Source organism: Enhydra lutris, unplaced genomic scaffold, assembly GCF_002288905.1.
Source record: "Enhydra lutris kenyoni isolate GAN:26980312 unplaced genomic scaffold, ASM228890v2 scaffoldscaffold42, whole genome shotgun sequence".
Classification (NCBI taxonomy): Eukaryota; Metazoa; Chordata; class Mammalia; order Carnivora; family Mustelidae; genus Enhydra; species Enhydra lutris.
In genome coordinates, this window is record NW_019154126.1 from 7,634,977 (window position 1) to 7,653,188 (window position 18,212).

General features: G+C 41.7%; 1 protein-coding gene across 1 annotated transcript in view; it reads left to right on the forward strand.

The window, feature by feature from the left end:
* The window catches only part of LOC111155605 (ST8 alpha-N-acetyl-neuraminide alpha-2,8-sialyltransferase 6), a 150,816-nt gene that overhangs the window by 124,151 nt on the left and 8,453 nt on the right, over nt 1–18,212 (forward strand). The window contains exon 5 of the mRNA XM_022515870.1: nt 17,598–17,742. Coding sequence (XP_022371578.1) covers nt 17,598–17,742 — 145 coding nt within the window. The remainder of the gene's footprint in view (nt 1–17,597; nt 17,743–18,212) is intronic.

An 18,212-nucleotide genomic window follows, 5' to 3' on the forward strand; every position in this document is an offset into this window, starting at 1 on the left:
GGTTAAACGACTTCTTTACATTCTCCTCACTCTCGGAACCATAAGGGCAGTGACCTGGATTTTTTTTTTTTCCTTCTTTTTTCCCTGCAAAATAAAATACATTCGGAAATCTTAACATTCGTCTTAACCATTGATTTCGTATTTTTAGAACTTGTGTTCTCCACACTTACGTAATTCACAATTTACTTTAAATCTGACAACTTGAAAAAGGCAGGGGCCAATCACGTGACTAGGGCCCTTGCCGGGGCCTGGGAAGGTCAGTTGGGTCACTGCTTTGCCCCCATCCAGGAGGGCCGGGGAAGCCAACTGGATGCTCGAAGGTCTCTCCTGTTTTCACAGACTTCACAACCCTGCTTCTTTCATGATCTAAGTTCTCCATTCATTCTACCCGTTCTATGGTTCTATGGCTACGGTGCAATCCCATCTTCCCTTAATGAGCCTGAGGATGAATGAACACAGTGAAAGGTCACAGCTTCACTAGGAGAAGGCTGGGGTCCTCCCCACATCGGGGAGAGCACCACCCTTCTCCCAGCAGCCTGTGTCAGCAACTTGCGTGTTACCCGTAGTGTCTTGTCCTTTCCGGCTCCTTTCCAGTCAATCAGCCAACTTCAACAGTTTCACCTCCGAAGTGTGTTTCCATCTGATCTGCTTTTCTCTGTTCCCCACCACCACTCTGATCTGAGGTACTGAGGTGCTTCCTTTTATGGGTCCACTTGCCTAGGCTTTTGTGTTCAGTAGTTTAATCAAAGGCTAGTCTGGTGTGTTGCTGTGAGGGTAGTTCATGGATGGGGTTAACCTCTCTGATCCGTTAACTTCAAGCAAAGGAGATTATTCTCAATCATGTGGGCAGGCCTCATTGGGTGCTGAACAGCAAAAACAGGTTTCCCAGAAAAGAGATTCTCCTTTGAGACTGCAGTCCCCGCTCTTTCCTGAATTGCCAGCCTTGGTCATGCCCTACAGGTTAGAGACTTGCCAGTCCCACAACTGGTGGGCCAATTCCTTAAAATAAATTTCTTTAGATGATAGATATATGCATACATATGTACATACGTAGGTAGATACATGGATAGACAGACTAGTGGTTCTGTTTCTCTGGAGAGCCCTAACTGATATAGCTCCTCTAATTATCTTTTAACTGTTGTCTAATTATCTCTTAACTGGGGCTCTGGTTATCTGTTGCATTGTCAACTGCTTCAGAACTTGTGATGGCTAGAAAGAATGGCTTGGTAGTCTCTCCTGGTTCCATGGGCTGACTGGGCTCAGCTGCGGGGGGGATTTTCAATCAAGGGTGTATGCTCACTGTCCGGAAGTGACTGGCACTGGAGTTTTCTGAGATGGCTCACTCCCACAGCTGGTGCTTGATATGGGCTTTTGTAAGAGTTCCTTGAGGCCTGCCCTCTCTGCCACCTTCAGAGGAGCCCTGGCATGTGACTAGAGCTTCTTACAACATGATGCCTGGGTTCCCTCAGGAAGTGTTCAGACAGTGGATGTTCCAAGAGACCCAGGCAGAAGCCACAAGACTGTTTAGGACCTTGCTTCAGAAGTCCCAGAATGCCATGTCTGCAGCATTCCCTTGGTCAGAGTAGTCAGAAGGCCAGCCCAGCAACATGTCCATATAGCACAAGGATGAGCGGAGGGTGGCCATCTTTGGAGGCTACTTATAACACTGGCCACCGCCATATCCTTCTGCCTGATCCTACCACCTTTGCCCAGACCCTCAATCTGTCCTCCTCAAAGACTCTGAAATGCTTATGTCCTAGTGTCACTGCCTTACATAAGGTCTCCGGTGGCTTGCCCTTTCCCACAGAAGAAGGCCAGTTGTCCACCTTGCCTTGTTTATAAGACTTTTCATGTTACAGTTCTGCAGTGTTCCCCACCTAGTACCCTGTCTCCCAAGCCAGATGGAATTTCTTTCAGGATTTTGCATATTCCATGCTCTCTCTTTCTTTCTCTCCTGCAGGCTCTCATACTCCCTATTTGCTGTTTCTCAAACACTCTTTGCCCCTCCATCTCTTTCTCTTGTTTTGTCTAGCTGACTTGTGCTCATCTTTTGATTTTGAGTTAAGGTCTGCTTTTTCTGGAGTGCTGAACCCTGGCACCCCAGGTTTGGACTGGGTACCTTCCTACGTGCTCCAGTTCAAAGGTTGGCCCAGGTCCTTGGGTTGATGTATTGATGCAATTGGACTCTGTTAAACTTGCTTTTACTTTGCTTTATTATTGAACCAGCAAAACATCAATACAAGATTAAGGACTCAAGCAAGTGGATTATTCCACTCAGAGCAGCACCTAAGGTTTCTATGGGTTACATAGTCCTTAGGGCTTAACGAAGGAGCCCAGACCCCAAATTATGGACTCTATACCTCACGCTGGCAGAATGCCAGTCTCAAAGGTCCACCCTGTTGTCACAAAAGGAAGTTCCCATTGAACTAAAAGGTTACCCTTCCAGGTTCTTCCACATCAGTGGTAAGCAGCAGGCCTGGCACAGCCTTAACCAGCCCCTCACCTCTGCTACCCACTGCACATAGGGCTGAGGGCGTGAACGTAATTTTTTGCCATGGTCTCTCTTTCGTTACACCACAAGCTCTCCATTGGCATTCACTCTTTGTTTGTTTGTTTGTTTGTTTGTTTGTTTTAAATATAACCCTGGTACTGAGAACAGTACTATGATCTTGATAACTTCATTTGCTGATAAGTGTACACCTAAATGAATGAACAAATACGTTTACCCTGAACACTGCTCCGTGTCCCTAAACGTGATTCCTGCCTCTGCCTTCTTGGTGCTAGCTGTTCATACTTACTCTCTTCAATGTCAAACTCTTTCTTTTTGTTAAGAGCTCTGTCTTCATTCCTGGCCCAAGAAATTGGATGCCAGGGCAAGAACTTTCAGCCTTGGCCTTGACCCTGTGAATGGCAGTTGGCCAACCCTCAGCCTTGGAACCTGTATCCATTCGGGCCGGTCCCCCAAGGGAAGGATTTGGATACTGTTTTACTCTCTTATTTTGTTCTCGTATGCATGTAGGCATAAAGATTCAGCATGGTTTGAATATTTAATCAAAATTTACAAAATGCTTCAACATGCAGATACTTTCCCACGACGGTCAGAGAGTTTCTCTGCAGATCTTATGACAGTGGCTCAGCGGGCTGTGTCAGTGACTCTTCCCCTCTGTGTGTCTCTGCTATGGTTGATTTGTATTGTGTAAGGCAATATTTAGAGGAAGGGTAGGTCAGTGGTAAAAAGCCCACAGATGCTGACTATGGTTCAGATCTGAATCCTCGTTGTGTGACCTCAGACAAAAGACTTAGCTTCTCTGTGTCTCAGCTTCCACATCTGGAAAATGGGGAGAGCAATTGTGATGATAATAGTGTCGCCCTCATAGGGCTGTAATGAGAATGGATTAAGTTTCTGTGTTGCAGGGCTTGGAAGAATGTTTGAGACCTCATAGGAGCTACATATGATTTGACTGTTAGGATTCATGCACGAACATTCCTGAGCCTCAAATTCACATGTTTTGCTTTTAATGTCTCTAGTGGGACCTCTGTGTCATGGTTCTCTTTCTGGCCCCTTTCTGTCGAATGTTCTGTCTGCATAAGCCACTATTTCTGGATCATGTGATTGCATTTCTCTCTGGATATTTGATGGGTCTCTGTGTCCTAGTTGTTTGTGTGACTGTCTCTTAGCTCTGCTTTTCTGGGGGTTTTCTTCTTCGTTGTTTCACTTTATTATTATTGTTATTATTATAATATTTATTATTTATTTAAATTATTTATGATTTAAATTATTATTAGTCACCATACAGTACATCATTAGTTTCTGATGTAGTGTTTCTTGATTCATTGTTTGCATAAAAATACCCAGTGCTCCAAGCATTACATGTCCTCCTTAATACCCATCACTGGGCTCACCCATCCCCAACCCCCCTCCCCTCTAAAACCCTCAGTTTGTTTCCCAGAGTCCATAGTCTCTCATGGTTCATTTCCCCTCTGATTTCCCCCCCTTCATTTTTCCCTTCCTTCTCCTAATTTCCTCCATGCTATTCCTTATGCTCCACAAATAAGTGAACCTATATGATAATTGACTTCCTCTGCTTGACTTATTTGACTTAGCATAATCTCTCCAGTCCCATCAATGTTGATGCAAAAGCTAGGTATTCATCCTTTCTGATGGCTGAGTAATATTCCATAGTGTATATGGACCACATCTTTTTTTTTCTTTGTTAATTCCTTTTTTATTAATATATAATGTATTATTTGCCCCCGAGGTACAGGTCTGTGAATTGTCAGGCTTACACACTTCACAGCACTTACCATAGCACATACCCTCCCCAATGTGGACCACATCTTCTTTATTCATTCATCTGTTGAAGGGCATCTTGGCTCTTTCCACAGTCTGGCTCTTTGTGGACAAAGAGCCAGACTGTGGCTTGCTGCTATGAACATTGGGGTGCATATGGGCCTTCTTTTCACTAATCTGTACCTTTGGGGTAAATACCCAGTAGTACAATTGCTAGGTCATAGGGTAGCTCTATTTTTAACCTTTTGAAGAACCTCCACACTGTTTTCTGAAAGGGCTGTACCAACTTGCATTCCCACCAACAGTGTAGGAAGTTCCCTTTTCTCTACAACCTCTCCAAAATTTGTTGTTTCTTGCCTTGTCAATTTTGCCATTCTAACTGGTGTAAGGTTCTATCTCAGTGTGGTTTTGATTTGAATCTCCCTCATGGCTAATGATGATGAACATTTTTTCATGTGTCTGTAAGCCATTTGTATGTCTTTGGAGAAGTGTCTGTTCATGTCGTCTGCCCATTTTTTGACATGATTATCTGTTTTATATATGTTGAGTTTGAGGAGTTCTCTATAGATCTTGGATGTCAGCCCTTTGTAGTATTTGTGAATATCTTCTCCCATTCTGTGGGTTGCCTCTTTGTTTTGTTGACTGTTTCCTTTGCTGTGCAGAAGCTTGTGATCCGAAGAAGTCCCAAAAGTTCATTTTCATTTTTGTTTCCCTTGCCTTTGGAGATGTGTCTTGAAAGAAGTTGCTGTGGCTGATGTCAAGGAGGTTACTGCCTATGTTCTCCTCTAGGATTTTGGTGGATTCCTGTCTCATATTGGGATCTTTCATCCATTTTAAGTTTATCTTTGTGTATGTTGTAAGAGAATGGTCGAGTTTCATTCTTCTGTATATAGCTGTCCAATTTTCCCAACACCATTTGTTGAAGATACTTTTTTCCATTGGATATTTTTTCCTGCTTTGTTGAAGATTATTTGACCACAGAGTTGAGGGTCTATATCTAGGCTCTCTATTCTGTTCCACTGCACAAAAACAGACACATAGACTTCTTTGTTTTGCTTTAATGTGTCTCTTTTATTTTTATTTAAGAGAGAGAGTGAGAGGGTACAAGAGGGGGTGGGGCAGAGACACAGGGAGAGAGAGGGAATTTTAAACAGACTCACCACCCATCATGGAGCCTGATGTAGGGCTTGATCCCATGACCCTTAGATTATGATTGGAGCCAAAGTCAAGAGTCAGATGCTTAATTGACTGCACCACAGGAGCATCCCTGTGTGTCTTATTTAATTTTCTTGGTTTCTCTCTGGCTTTATTCTGTGCTTTCTCTCTTGCCTTTCTTCTGTCCTCTGCCAATACCCATTATGTATAAACTGAAAATTAAAAAATATTTTCTGAATTAGTTAGTTTTCTCTTCTTCAGAAATTTAGCAGCTTATGAATACCATATTTCTCTTGTTCTTTGTTCCTACAACCTCCTGTGGATTTTCTTCCCAAGTGGTTCAGTGATGCTTTCTACAAAAGAGATTCCTGGGGTTTGGTGGGCTTTTCTTTCTTAAACATAGTGGGAAAACTGTTAGGTGCCTTTATTGCTTTGCTGGGAAGGCTTCTTGCATTTTCTGCCTCTCTTCTAAACTGTACCATCCCCGGATATAAGACAAGAGAAGAAACAGCGTCTCTTTTATTCCTCAACACGTTCCCAGGGTCCAGCATGGTTCCAGGAACACATGATGCTCTTGACAAATATTTGGGAGATGAAGGAATTCCACGAGGGCACATCAAGAGTTTAGGAAGACCTAGATGAGCACCATGTCATGGAGCTACTGTCTTTTTTTTTTTTTAAATGGTTTCCAACTCTGCAGAGTTGTCAGTTTATTTTGTTTCAGTGCTTTTAACTGTCTGGGTTCAATTCCCCAGAGAAAAATGTCTTTCTAGGAACTGATTTTCTTTCCAATGTTTCAAACTGGATGGGTTTCAGTCCTTAGCCTCCCAGTTACTAGCTGTGATTCCTTAGGGGAATTAATTTTTCTGAGGTTGTTTCCTCAATTACAAAACGAAAATAAGAATCTCTACTTCAAAAAAATATTGTGAGGACTGCGTGTAATGTATAAAACACATTTACTACGTTCCTTGCAAAAGGGCAGCCATATAGACAAACAGAGTACAATGGAGAGCCAGAAATAAACCTCACATATATGGCCAATTGATTTGGGACAAGGGCGCCAAGACCATTCAATGGGGGAAGGACAATCTGTTCAAAAAATGATGGAGAAAAAACTGAATATCCTTGTATATAGAAAAAGAATTGGACCCCTTTCCTCACATCATACAAAAACACATAATGGATCAAAGATGTAAACTTAAAGACAAAAACCATAAAATTCTTAGGTGAAAATTTTCATGACATTGAATTTGGCACGATTTCTTGTGGAGCCACTGTCTTGTCTCCTAGCTACCTTCATGTATCTCTCATCCATTAAGTAGATCTCACATCTTTTCCCACCCCACCCCTGCCCTTTGTACCCTAAAATCACTTACTCAAGGGAGGCCTTTTTAATCTCTCATTAATCAAACTCTAGTCATTGTCCCCTGTTACTCCCAGTTGGCCTTCCACTCTGGCCTCCTGCCCCTGCTGTCCATCCTCACAAACACAGACTTATTCATCCATTGAACAGTTACGTTCCATGTGTCCCCTATGTGCTGGGCGCTGTGCTAACACCTTCACACCATCTTCCCCTTCCCCCAGCTTAGCTGCGGTGCCCTCCCTCTGTGTACTTATCAAAACCTCACCTTGTGTCAACCCATACGATATTGAAATGATACCAAAGTACCAGTTATGCTTTGTGTCTGTCCCTCCTAATGTAAGTAAGGTCCCATAAGGTAGGGCCCATCCCTGCTTTATTCCTATTTGTACTTAATGATATGTATGTTATAATCCTCATGACTGTCACCTGATGAGCACCTGTTGAGAATGTGCTGGATTGTTCTGTGAATGGCTCCTAATTCTGGCTTGTACTCTTGCATAAAATAAATCTGATTCCTTCTGGGTCCATAGAATATTGGCAGGCAGCTACTAAATCCCCCACACCAGCCCTTCTCTAATCTGGATGTTGTTAGTTTCTCACCTGTCATGAATTTCAGTTCCTCCATCAGCAGATCTGCTTCCTCCAGCCAGATCCTGGCTTCTCAGTGTGCCTTTAAAAGCAAAGATTACACAACAGAGCCAAGAACACTGAGTGTGCTTTGAGCATCAGGAGTACAGTGCGTCTCTCCCCTCTTTTTCTAACCACTGTTCCTGTAATTACATTGTTCATATCACATTTGAATTTTAGTAAGCTGCTACACACTACTGTTCTCACAGATTAGTCTAAAACCTACAAATCTTAGGGGCGCCTGGGTGACTCAGTCAGTTAAGCGTCCGACCCTTGATTTCGGCTTAGGTCATGATCTCAGAGTCCTGAGATTGAGCCCCTTGTTGGGTTCTGTGCTCAGCGGGGAATCTGCTTCTTCTCTTTCTCTCCCCCCACCTTCCCCTGCTCACACATTCTCTCTCTCTAAAATAAATAATAGATCTTTATATTTAAAAAAAAAAAACCTGCAAATCTTATTCATTCCTCAAAGTCTCTGACCAGGAATGGCTTATTCTGAACTTCTCATACCAAATTATTCTTTCTCTCCCACATTTCCTGTGCCCCCACATCACAGTGCTGCACACACAGGCCCAGACACAAACACCCAGACTCACAGAGTCCAGTGTGGTCCCTAGGGTATGACAGTATGCATGGAGGCTGGGCCGGGATGTCACATCATGTGACATCAGCAGCTACATGATAGAAAAGACCTTTTGAGCTTATAGTGCTCTCTACTTTTTCATTACAGTGTGCTTGTAATTATGAACTTTAAGATTCTAGAAAAATCGCTGGCTAGTAAAATATGGTGGTTCAAACAAGCACATTTTATTTACTGAATGTCCCCCAATTCCTTTGTTGGGAGCATTGCCCTTTGTAGGCCATTTCCTGAAGGTGGGCTTTATAATAAGGGTTTGAATTCTAGGTTTGAATCTTGGCTTTATCACTTACTGTGTTGCAATTTGTAAGGAAGGAGAAGGGATTTCCCCTTTACCCTTCGGAGTTCTTGAGACCCATGTAATAATACAAGAGAGATGAACAAGAAAAACAAACAGCAGTTGATTAACATGTAGACCCCATGGGAGACAGCCAGGAAAAGAGAGTATAGAATTCAGGCCCAAATCCTGTCCTAATGAGGAAGGGTCAGGGGGAGGTAGGCCTCTTAGGGGAGAGTAAATGATTTCAGGAGAGGTGAAAGCTCAAGAAAGAGGAGTTGGGAGTTGTGATCCTTTACAACAAAGTCACAACACAGTGTGCTGTTGACTTCTAGTTTCTTCTCCTGTGATAAGAATCCATCTTCCCTCCTTGGTGGAACTCTCCTGCAGAGGATTTATGACAGTTGAGCTCCTTCTGGCAGATAAGGGGAGTTCAAAGAAAACTCCCTGTGTTTGCTGTTTATCAAATAAACAGCTCAAATAATCAGTGTACCAAAGCAGCCTATTTGGGGTTAGGCCTCATAACCTGCTACCCTTCAAATGTGTCCTTGTAAGCCTTTTTTCATTTCTTCCTTCCTAGATCATACATACCACTAAGACAGAGGCGGTGTTTGTTTTATTCACCAGGGTGTAGACTGTGCATCTCCATAACTACCTAGGTCCTAAGTAAATATGAATGAATATGTGATATGTGACCTACTTACCTTTTATAAGCCTGAATTGTCCTCAACTGTAAAACGAATCAACTCTACCTATCTTGCAACATTATTGTAGGGCTTGCTGAGATAGTATCTGTGAAACATTTAGCACATAGTGATATCAGACTAAATGTTTGATATTGTTATTAGTGGTCAATCAGTGAATTATATGATGTAGGGTAGGAACAGAACAAAGGTCAACAGAAGGGTACATCAACGGGAAAGAGGCAGTTGGCCTATTGCTTGGCCCAAGCATCTTGTGGGTTTGGGGATGGAAAAGAAATGTGACTGACAACTGATTATAGATCGGATGGCAAATAATTCCCTGGAAGTGAGGCAGACACTTAGGTTTTAAAACTCCTTTTCCTCCAACTCTCATTAGAATCTTAGAGAATGGATCGTAGAAGAAGGTAGCTCTTTATTAATACTTAGAAAGCGTCTGTACCCTCTGTCTCACCTTACCTGTTCCATGTCTTATTAAAGAGATTTTGGGAGTTCGATAAACAGAAGAGCTGCCCATGAGCTCTGAGCTGGGGCAGTCAGGTCATTAGTATTCAGGGTGGATGTTTGAGTCTGGTGCATGGTCATCCTGAGGCACTCGTTAACATTTCATGGAAATCCAGGAAGCATCCCACTTAGAACTGAAAAATTTTGACCTGAGACCTAAAACAAATAGGAAAAACAAAACAACAACAACTACTACTACTACTACTACTACTAATTATTATTATTATTATTATTATTATTATTATAAATCCAAGGAGACACTCAGTGCCTGCACTATGAAAGAAAAAGGAATTTTTGCAATTTAAAAGAAATCCCTTTCTCAGAAGCATATCTGCTGGGCCAACTGTGATGCCAAGGCGATTTGCACATTTTCTAATACCATCTTTATAGGCTAAGGCTAAAAATGTTAAGCCCGATGATTTCGGGAGCAACCTGCTTCTTGAGAGCTAAGCACTTTTGGAAGCATGTAAATTCTTTTCAATTCTGGAATTTCCTGAGGTACAAAGGGCCCCTGTTCTTTCCTGGGCATGGAGGGGAGAATCTTTGCTTTTGGAAACTGGATTGTGTGGAGGAAGTTGGTGAAGGTATGAGACAGCAAGTGTGAGATCATCATCAAACCGGGGCTTTCTTTTCCCTTTGACACCAGGCACATTGGCTGGAACCCTCGGACTTTGATCCTATAGGGGCTCTGGATGTCACATAAAACAAGAGCATTGAGCAACTCAGTTTAGATAGGGCTTGAAACATGTATACGTAAATTTCTTGCTGCCTTAGAGTTGTGAATGGGCGAGTTTTCACTGGGATGCTACCAGCACCATTGCGAGAAGCACCATGTTATGACAGTGCCATTATGGAAAGCATCCCGAAGGAGGAAGCTGCAATGAGAGTTCTACCCTCCGGTCAGAAACTATGCCAGTGTAAATTGCAGAGAATTGAATGTCGAAAGACCTAAGTTGGAGACATTTACCACGTGGGTGCCTTGGTCAAGTCACTTAACCTCTCTTAACTCTGGTTTTCTCATCTCTGAAGTGGAGAATAATCTTTTCTGGCTCTCTGGTTGGTCATGGGAATCAGATGACATCCGGCTGTGAAAATGCTCTGGGACGTGGGCAGTACTTATCAAGTGCGTGGTTTGTGCATGCTGATCTGGTGGGACATTTACTACTGCAGAATGTGGAACGACACATTACAGACAATGTAGGTGTCCTGGTAAGAGCATGCTTTCTAGTATCTTAGTCAGGTTTGGCTGATCTAACAAAATACATAGACCAGGTGGCTAGTAAACCGCAGACTTTTACCTCTCCCGGTTCTGGAGGCTGGAAGACTGAGATCAGGGTGCCAGCATGTTGGGATCTGGTGAGGGGCCTCTTCCTGCTTGTACACTGAGGGCCTTCTTCTTGTGTCCTCATGTGGCGGAGCACAGAGAGCAAAAGCAGGTTCTCCGAGGACCCATAAAAGGGCACTCTTCCATCACGAGGGCTCCACCCTCATGACCTCATTTAATCCTCATCGCCTCCCAAAGGCCCCATATCTTCACACCACCACATGGTGGGTAGGATGTCTACACAGGAGTTTGGAGAGAGTGCAAAGGTTTAGTCCATGATATTCTGCCCACAGTTCCCCAAAACCTATGTCCTTCTCATACGCAGATTGAATCCATTCCATCCCAGCAGCCCCCAAAATCTTTACTGGTTCCAGCATCAACTCTAAAGTCCAAAGTCTCATCTACATATCCTCTAAATCAGATATGGGTGAGTCGAGGTACATTTCTTTTTTTTTTTTTGTAAGATTTTATTTTTTTATTTGACAGACAAAAAGAAAGAGGGGGGGCGGGAGGGGGGGGGGGGGAGGGGATTAGTCTCCCCACTGAGCAGAGAGCCGGATGTGGGGCTCCGTCCCAGGATCCTGAGATCATGACCTGAGCCAAAGGCAGAGGCTTAACCCACTGAGCCCCCAGGCACCCTCGAGGTACATTTCATCCTGAAGCAAAATTCCTCTCCAGTTGTGAACCTGTGAAACCAGACAAGTCAAATGCTTCCAGAATACCCTGGTAGGAAAGCATAGGATAGACATTCCCATTCCAAAAGGGAGAACTAGGAAAGGAGAGAATGGCAGGTCCCAAGCAAGTACAAAATTTAGCAAGATAAACTTCATGAGCTCTCAGGCTCAAGGTAATTCTCCTGCTGGAGGCACTGCCCTCCAGACCCACTGGGGTGGGCTCCTGCCCCCAGGCTCTGTGGGCAGGGACTGTGTCTCCAAGTGACCCCACCCCCACAGTTTTGAGCTGAGGCCAACTGGCCTATCAAAAGCAGTATTCCCTTCTTGAAACCAAGGACACATCCCTGATTGCCTGAACCACTTTTGGGGTCATCCTCCCCTCAACTAGAAAAATAGTGTCTGTTTGGAGCCAGATAGCCCTGTGGCCCACCCTGTAAAATCTTGGTCCAACAGCTTTCCTTTTCTCCTTGCTGTCTCCTTCCTCTTTGGTTCAAACTGGTAGTTCTCCTGCTGGGTGGCTGATTAAGTCTGTGGTTCTCACCCAGGCTAATCTCCTTATCGAACAGATGCTTGGCCACATGCTTAGTGTTCTCTCCTAAACATGTTTTCTCGGTTTTGTTTTTTTTTCTTTTCTTTTTCTTTTTTTCTGCAACGCAGATAGGCTGAGAATTTTCCAGATCTTTAAGTCCTGCTTTTCTTTTGACTCTAATTCCATCTTCAGGTCATCTCTCTCTTGCATTTTATGGTAAGTAGTCAGGAGGAACTAAGCCACACGTTCAATATTTTGCTTAGGAATCTCCTCAGTTAAACATCCAGTTTCAGCACCTACCCTCCACAAAATGCTAGAGCTTAAACGCCATTCAAAGCCAAGTTCTTTGCCACTTGATAACAAGGATCGCCTTTTCTCCATTGTCCTTTCATAATAACATGTCCCTCTTTTCCATCTGAGACCTCATCAGAATAGCCTTTATGTAACTTCTGTATATCTGCTAGTATTCTGCTCATGATCACTTAACCATTCTCTGAGAAGGTGCAAGCTTTGTCTGTAGTTCTTATTTTCTTCCTGAGCTTTTAACAGAGTAACCTTTAAAATCCTGTTCATGGAACTCTAAGCCTTTTCTAGCATGAGCCTTGAAAGTCTTCCCATTATCCAGTTCCTAAGCCATTCATACATTTTTAGGTATTTATTACATTACCACTCCCCACCACCTTCTCAGTACCAGTATCTATATTGGTGTTTTCTGCAGAAACAGAACCAATAAGATATATCTAGAGATAGAGAAAGAGATTTATTTTGAGAGATTGGCTCACATAGTTAGGGAGGCTGAGAAGTCCTGTTGTCTGCCATCTGCAAACTAGAGACCCAAAAAAGATGATGGCGTTGTTCCAGTCCAAACCTGAAGAAGGCCTGAGAATCAGAGAAGCCAATGGTATGAGTTCCAGTTTGAGTTACGAGGCCCAAGAACTGGGGGAGAGGGTGGGTATTGGGGTGTATGTTCTCATCTGAGTCTGAAGGTCTAAGAACTAGGAGCACTGACGTCTGATGACGAGACAAGTCAGATTTCCCAGCCCCAGCACAGAGCCGATTTGCCTTTGTCCATCTTTTCTCCTACTCAGGCCATCAACAGATTAGATGAGGCCCACCTGCCCTGGGCAGGGTGATCTTCTTTACTCAGTCCAGCAATTCAGAAGCTCATGTTTTCTGGACACACCCTCACAGACCCAGAAAGTGTTTTATAGCTCCCATGACATTGACATGGCCCAGATCGACACATAAAGTTAATCATCACATACCAGTAGCATCCTTTTTTTTTTCTTTTACATGATTTCCTGCTTTTTATATAAGAAGGGGAAGAGTGCTGTGTGCCCATAATTGTGAACATACATAGTTGACGTTAGAGTCACCAAAGATCAGAAGCGACTCTTTAGGAGGATGAGAAATGGAGTAGCAGAGACTAAATTCCATTTTGTTCTGTTTGTATTATGCACCTCACTCAGCTTTCTATGGACGCTGTAACAACAGGGGCATCCGCCACATGGATGAGCTGGGAAGGGATAACATAAATTTATAATTCTGCCACTGAATATGAAGCTTTAAAAAGAGTCCCATTGGTCAGTAAAAACAAGCTCCAGAAATGAAATTTTGGATAATTACTGATATTTTTCTTGTGAGGTTATTATGAGTGATAAGGTGTTTCACATGGATTTTTGATAGTGATTTTTTTTTTTAGATTTTATTTATTTATTTGACAGTGATCATAAGTAGGCAGAGAGGCAGGCAGAGAGAGAGAGAGGAGGAAGCAGGCTCCCCACTGAGCAGAGAGCCCGATGCGGGGCTCGATCCCAGGACCCTGGGATCATGACCTGAGCCAAAGGCAGAGGCTTTAACCCACTGAGCCACCCAGGCACCCCGATAGTGATTTTTTTTAAGATTTTATTTATTTATTTGACACAGAGAGAGAGAGATCACAAGTAGGCAGAGAGACAGGCAGAGAGAGAGAGGGAAGCAGGCTCCCTGCTGAGCAGAGAGCTCTATGCAGGCCTCGATCCCAGGACCCTGAGATCATGACCTGAGCTGAAGGCAGAGGCTTAACCCACTGAGCCACCCAGGCACCCAATAGTGATTTTTTTTTTTTTTTTAAGTGCAAAGGCCATGTCTGAACAGATTCTGGCACAGCCATACAGTGTAATACTCCTGCAGTGAAAAAGAACAAGCTACTGATACACACAGCAGCATAGATGAATCGTTAGAGAATTTATGCTGAGAGAAAGTTGTCTTACACAAAAGCATATGTACTATACGATTTTGCTTAAATAGATTCTAGAACAGGCAAAACTTGACCTTTGATAAAAATTAATCACAAGAGTAGGGGAGGGCTGCAGATAGGCTGGGAAGGGATATGAGGGAATTCTCTAGAACGCTGGCAAAATTCTTTATATTGGTAGGAGATTGGGGTACAAGGGTGCACAGATTTTTCAGAACTCCTCAAATGTGCTTATGATTTTATTTTATGTAAATTTTACCCCAAAATGTACACAAAATGATGATAGGCATGTTGAGGTGTTTCGGACAGAAGCGTACTGATCTCTGTATTGACTTTGAATTGTAACCACCACCACAATAAAATGGACTGATGGTTGCACAATAAAGCAAATGTAAAAAGTTAATTGTAGAATCTAGTTGGAAGTTATTCAAGTACTCGTCCAATTCTTCACATTTTTCTCTAGGTTTGAAAATGTTATAATACGAAGTTAAGAATGTAATTTCAGAAAAAAACTATTAATATAAAAAAAATCACAAGGGCACAACAGTTAGGTTTTTTTGGTTGGTTGGTTCATGTTTTTTTCATTTGTTTATTTTGTTTTGCTTTTTGGTGATGCAATGTTCTCTTTTTTTTTTTAATCATTTTTTAAAATTTATTTTCAGCATAACAGTATTCATTGTTTTTGTACCACACCCAGTGCTCCATGCAATCCGTGCTCATATGGTTTCACTTATTTGTGGAGCATAACAAATAGCATGGAAGACCTGGGAGTTAGGAGAAGGGAGTTGGGGGAAATTGGAAGGGGAGGTGAACAATGAGAGACTATGGACTCTGAAAAACAATCTGAAGGGTTTGAAGAGGTGGGGGGGTGGAAGGTTGGGGATGCAATGTTCTTTTAAGCACTGAATGTCCTTAGAGAAATTGAGCTACTTGTTGAAGGTAAATGAGAGTTTATTCCATTACCTTTGCTCAAAATATTGCATAAAAGAGACATTTAGAATAATAAACACATAAGGATTTCTGAATTTGAAATATGCCACATTGAATTGTTAGGAGATTAAATTTAAAATTAAAAAACTACATGTTTTTGAGTATCATCTTTTTGACTACATGTCATTTCATTTTCAATTTTTCCTTTTGTTAATCTCCATGAACTATCTTGAAGACATGGTAGGTTCTGAATTCCGAAGAGGGAAAATAAACAGGTGATAGAATACAACTAAGAAGAATGTATTATTTTAATGATATAAATTAACTGATAAATATTATTGAAAATATTGATTTTTAGGGTACAAATAACATCATAGCCCTGACTTTCCATACCCAGAGAATTATTGAAGACTGGAATATAATTCAAAATGACTGTGACAGATTAGAGCATTATATTTTTTCAAAAGGAGAAAATTCAATAGGAACTTGTACAAAAGTTCAGGACCAAAACCAATAAATGGGGATGGACCAGTTTCAAATCTAGGATATCAGCAATGAGCATGTCAGCCCTATTCACTGAATATTCACTGTCCTTTGTGCTATAATTGGATCCAGCTTTGGTACATATTTTTTTCTTTTTTTTAAGTTTTTATGTAAATTCTAGTTAGTTAACATATAGTGTAATATTAGTTTCAGTACTAGAATTTTTTAGTGATTCACCAGTTACATGCAACCAGTGCTCATCACGAGTTCCCTCTTTGATCCGCATCATCCATTTAAGCCATTCCCCCACCCACCTCCCTTCCAGCAAACTTCTGTTCTCTGTAGTTAAGAGTCGTTTGATAGGTATTTTTTTTTAAGATTTTATTTATTTATTCGACAGAGAGATCACAAGTAGGCAGAGAGGGAGGCAGAGAGAGAGGAAGAAGCAGGCTCCCCGCCAAGCAGAGCAGAGAGCCCGATGTGGGTCTCGATCCCAGGACCCTGAGGTCATGACCTGAGCCAAAGGCAGAGGCTTTAACCCACTGAGCCACCCAGGTGCCCCTTGATAGGTATTTTTAAATAATATGGAAAAATACATAAAAGCTTAAAGAGGAACAAGATGACTAAAATATTGAAAAGCTGGTCCTAGGAGGAAAATCTGAAAGAAGAGGAACTTCTCTCAGTGCTTCCAGATTGAAAAGGTTCAAGTTCCCTTTGATTATTACCATTTCCAATTATGCAGTGTTTTAATGGAGAGATTCTATGAAAAAATAAACAAGGGAAATGGATTCAAGTTAAGAGATGGTAGAGTTGTGCAAATGGAAGGATCTCTTGACTTCAAGGTTGATTAAAGTCTGGAATAATTGTCAAGTGATACTGGGATTATGCATCCCTGGAGAATTATGTAAACAAAATAAAAATTCTGAGTGGATCTAGACTGACAGGCTAGAGGTTGGGGGCAAGCCCTGATAATCACCGGAAGGACTTAATTGGGTCTATGTTCTATTAATAATGTTTCACTCAACATTATTGAGTGAAATACATACAAAACATGTAAGTTTTGAAACAGAGCTTGGTACTAAATTATGTTCTTTCTATAAGGAATGGCAACTTAAACTTCGCTTCACTCAGAAATTCCCTGTGTTAGGTCACAGCATGGTGACTGTGGATAGCAATACTATAGTGTATACCCAAAATCTGCTAAAGGGGTAAATATCAACTGTTCTTACCACAAAAAAACAAAACAAAACAAAAAAATGAAAAGAAAACAATGATAATTATGTGAGGTAATGGATATGTCAATTGGGTTGATTATGGTGGCGATTATTCCACAACGTATAAATATTGCAAAACATGAAGTTGAACACCTTAAATATAAATCATTTGTGCTCCTGAATTATATCAGTAAAGCTAGAAACAAATCACTGTATTGAATGATTTTTCTTTTATTGGACTCGTCTCCCAGTAAATGACTACATGTTGCTTTGGTGACAGTTTGTAACATTGTTCTTAATTCAGTTACTCTACTTTATTGTAAAATAATTGCAGTATATCCTGTAATTTTTCTCCTTAATGTTACAACATTATCATTAGGAGGACATTTTTATATGGGAACAATTATGTTCATGAATGTTTTCTGTCGGTGAGAGGATCCCTACCTGAGTGTAAGTATGTTTCGCAATCTTCACTCTTTGGTCCTACTAGGGACCACTTAGACTGGAAAGAGATACAAATGTCAACTTTGTGAATGATTTCTCTTCTTTCTGAAAGCCAATATGGCAAAAAATCCTCTTGCATTTTCCACCGTAGCCTCTATTTGTGGTTTCTTAATCTCGTTGCATGGTTCGCTTTTATTCTTCCCCTTTGCAGAGCAAAACTTGCTTCCTGTTGTGATGCTGCTCAAAACTTCATTGTTTCTCAGAACAACACTCCAGCTGGGACCAACATGAGCTACGAGGTGGAAAGCAAAAACGAAATCCTAATTAGAGAGAATATTTTTAATATGTTTCCAGTGGTGAGTAAAGTTTTGTTGTGGTTGATTTGTGTCGCCATTCCAGATGACTTTTCTTCCACGTTACATTGTAACTTATACTAATAGAGAAGTTAACTCAGAATTAAAATACCATACGTTGTTTTGATGTAAAAGATGGTGATAGTGGTCCATTTTAAAAAGGAATTTTGAATGCAAGTGGCTCTGCAGGGAATGGTATTTATATCTTACATGATAAGCTCTCCAAGTCCTTGAGTCTTTATAACTCATCCTTGCATGAGATGAGCTTACTTGGGTTTTCTGGATAGGAACTACTGGGGCTTGGGAAGAGGACCATTTTTCACCTGGAATAAGATTCTTGCAGTTGTCAGTTTTGGTGACTGAATCGGTTCCTTCACAAGGAACTATGGGTTTATCTGGCTAATCTTTGGGAAGTAAATATGTTAGGAATTTGTTGTCAGTGGGTGGGGGGGAGGGGGCTGCCTGGGTGGTGC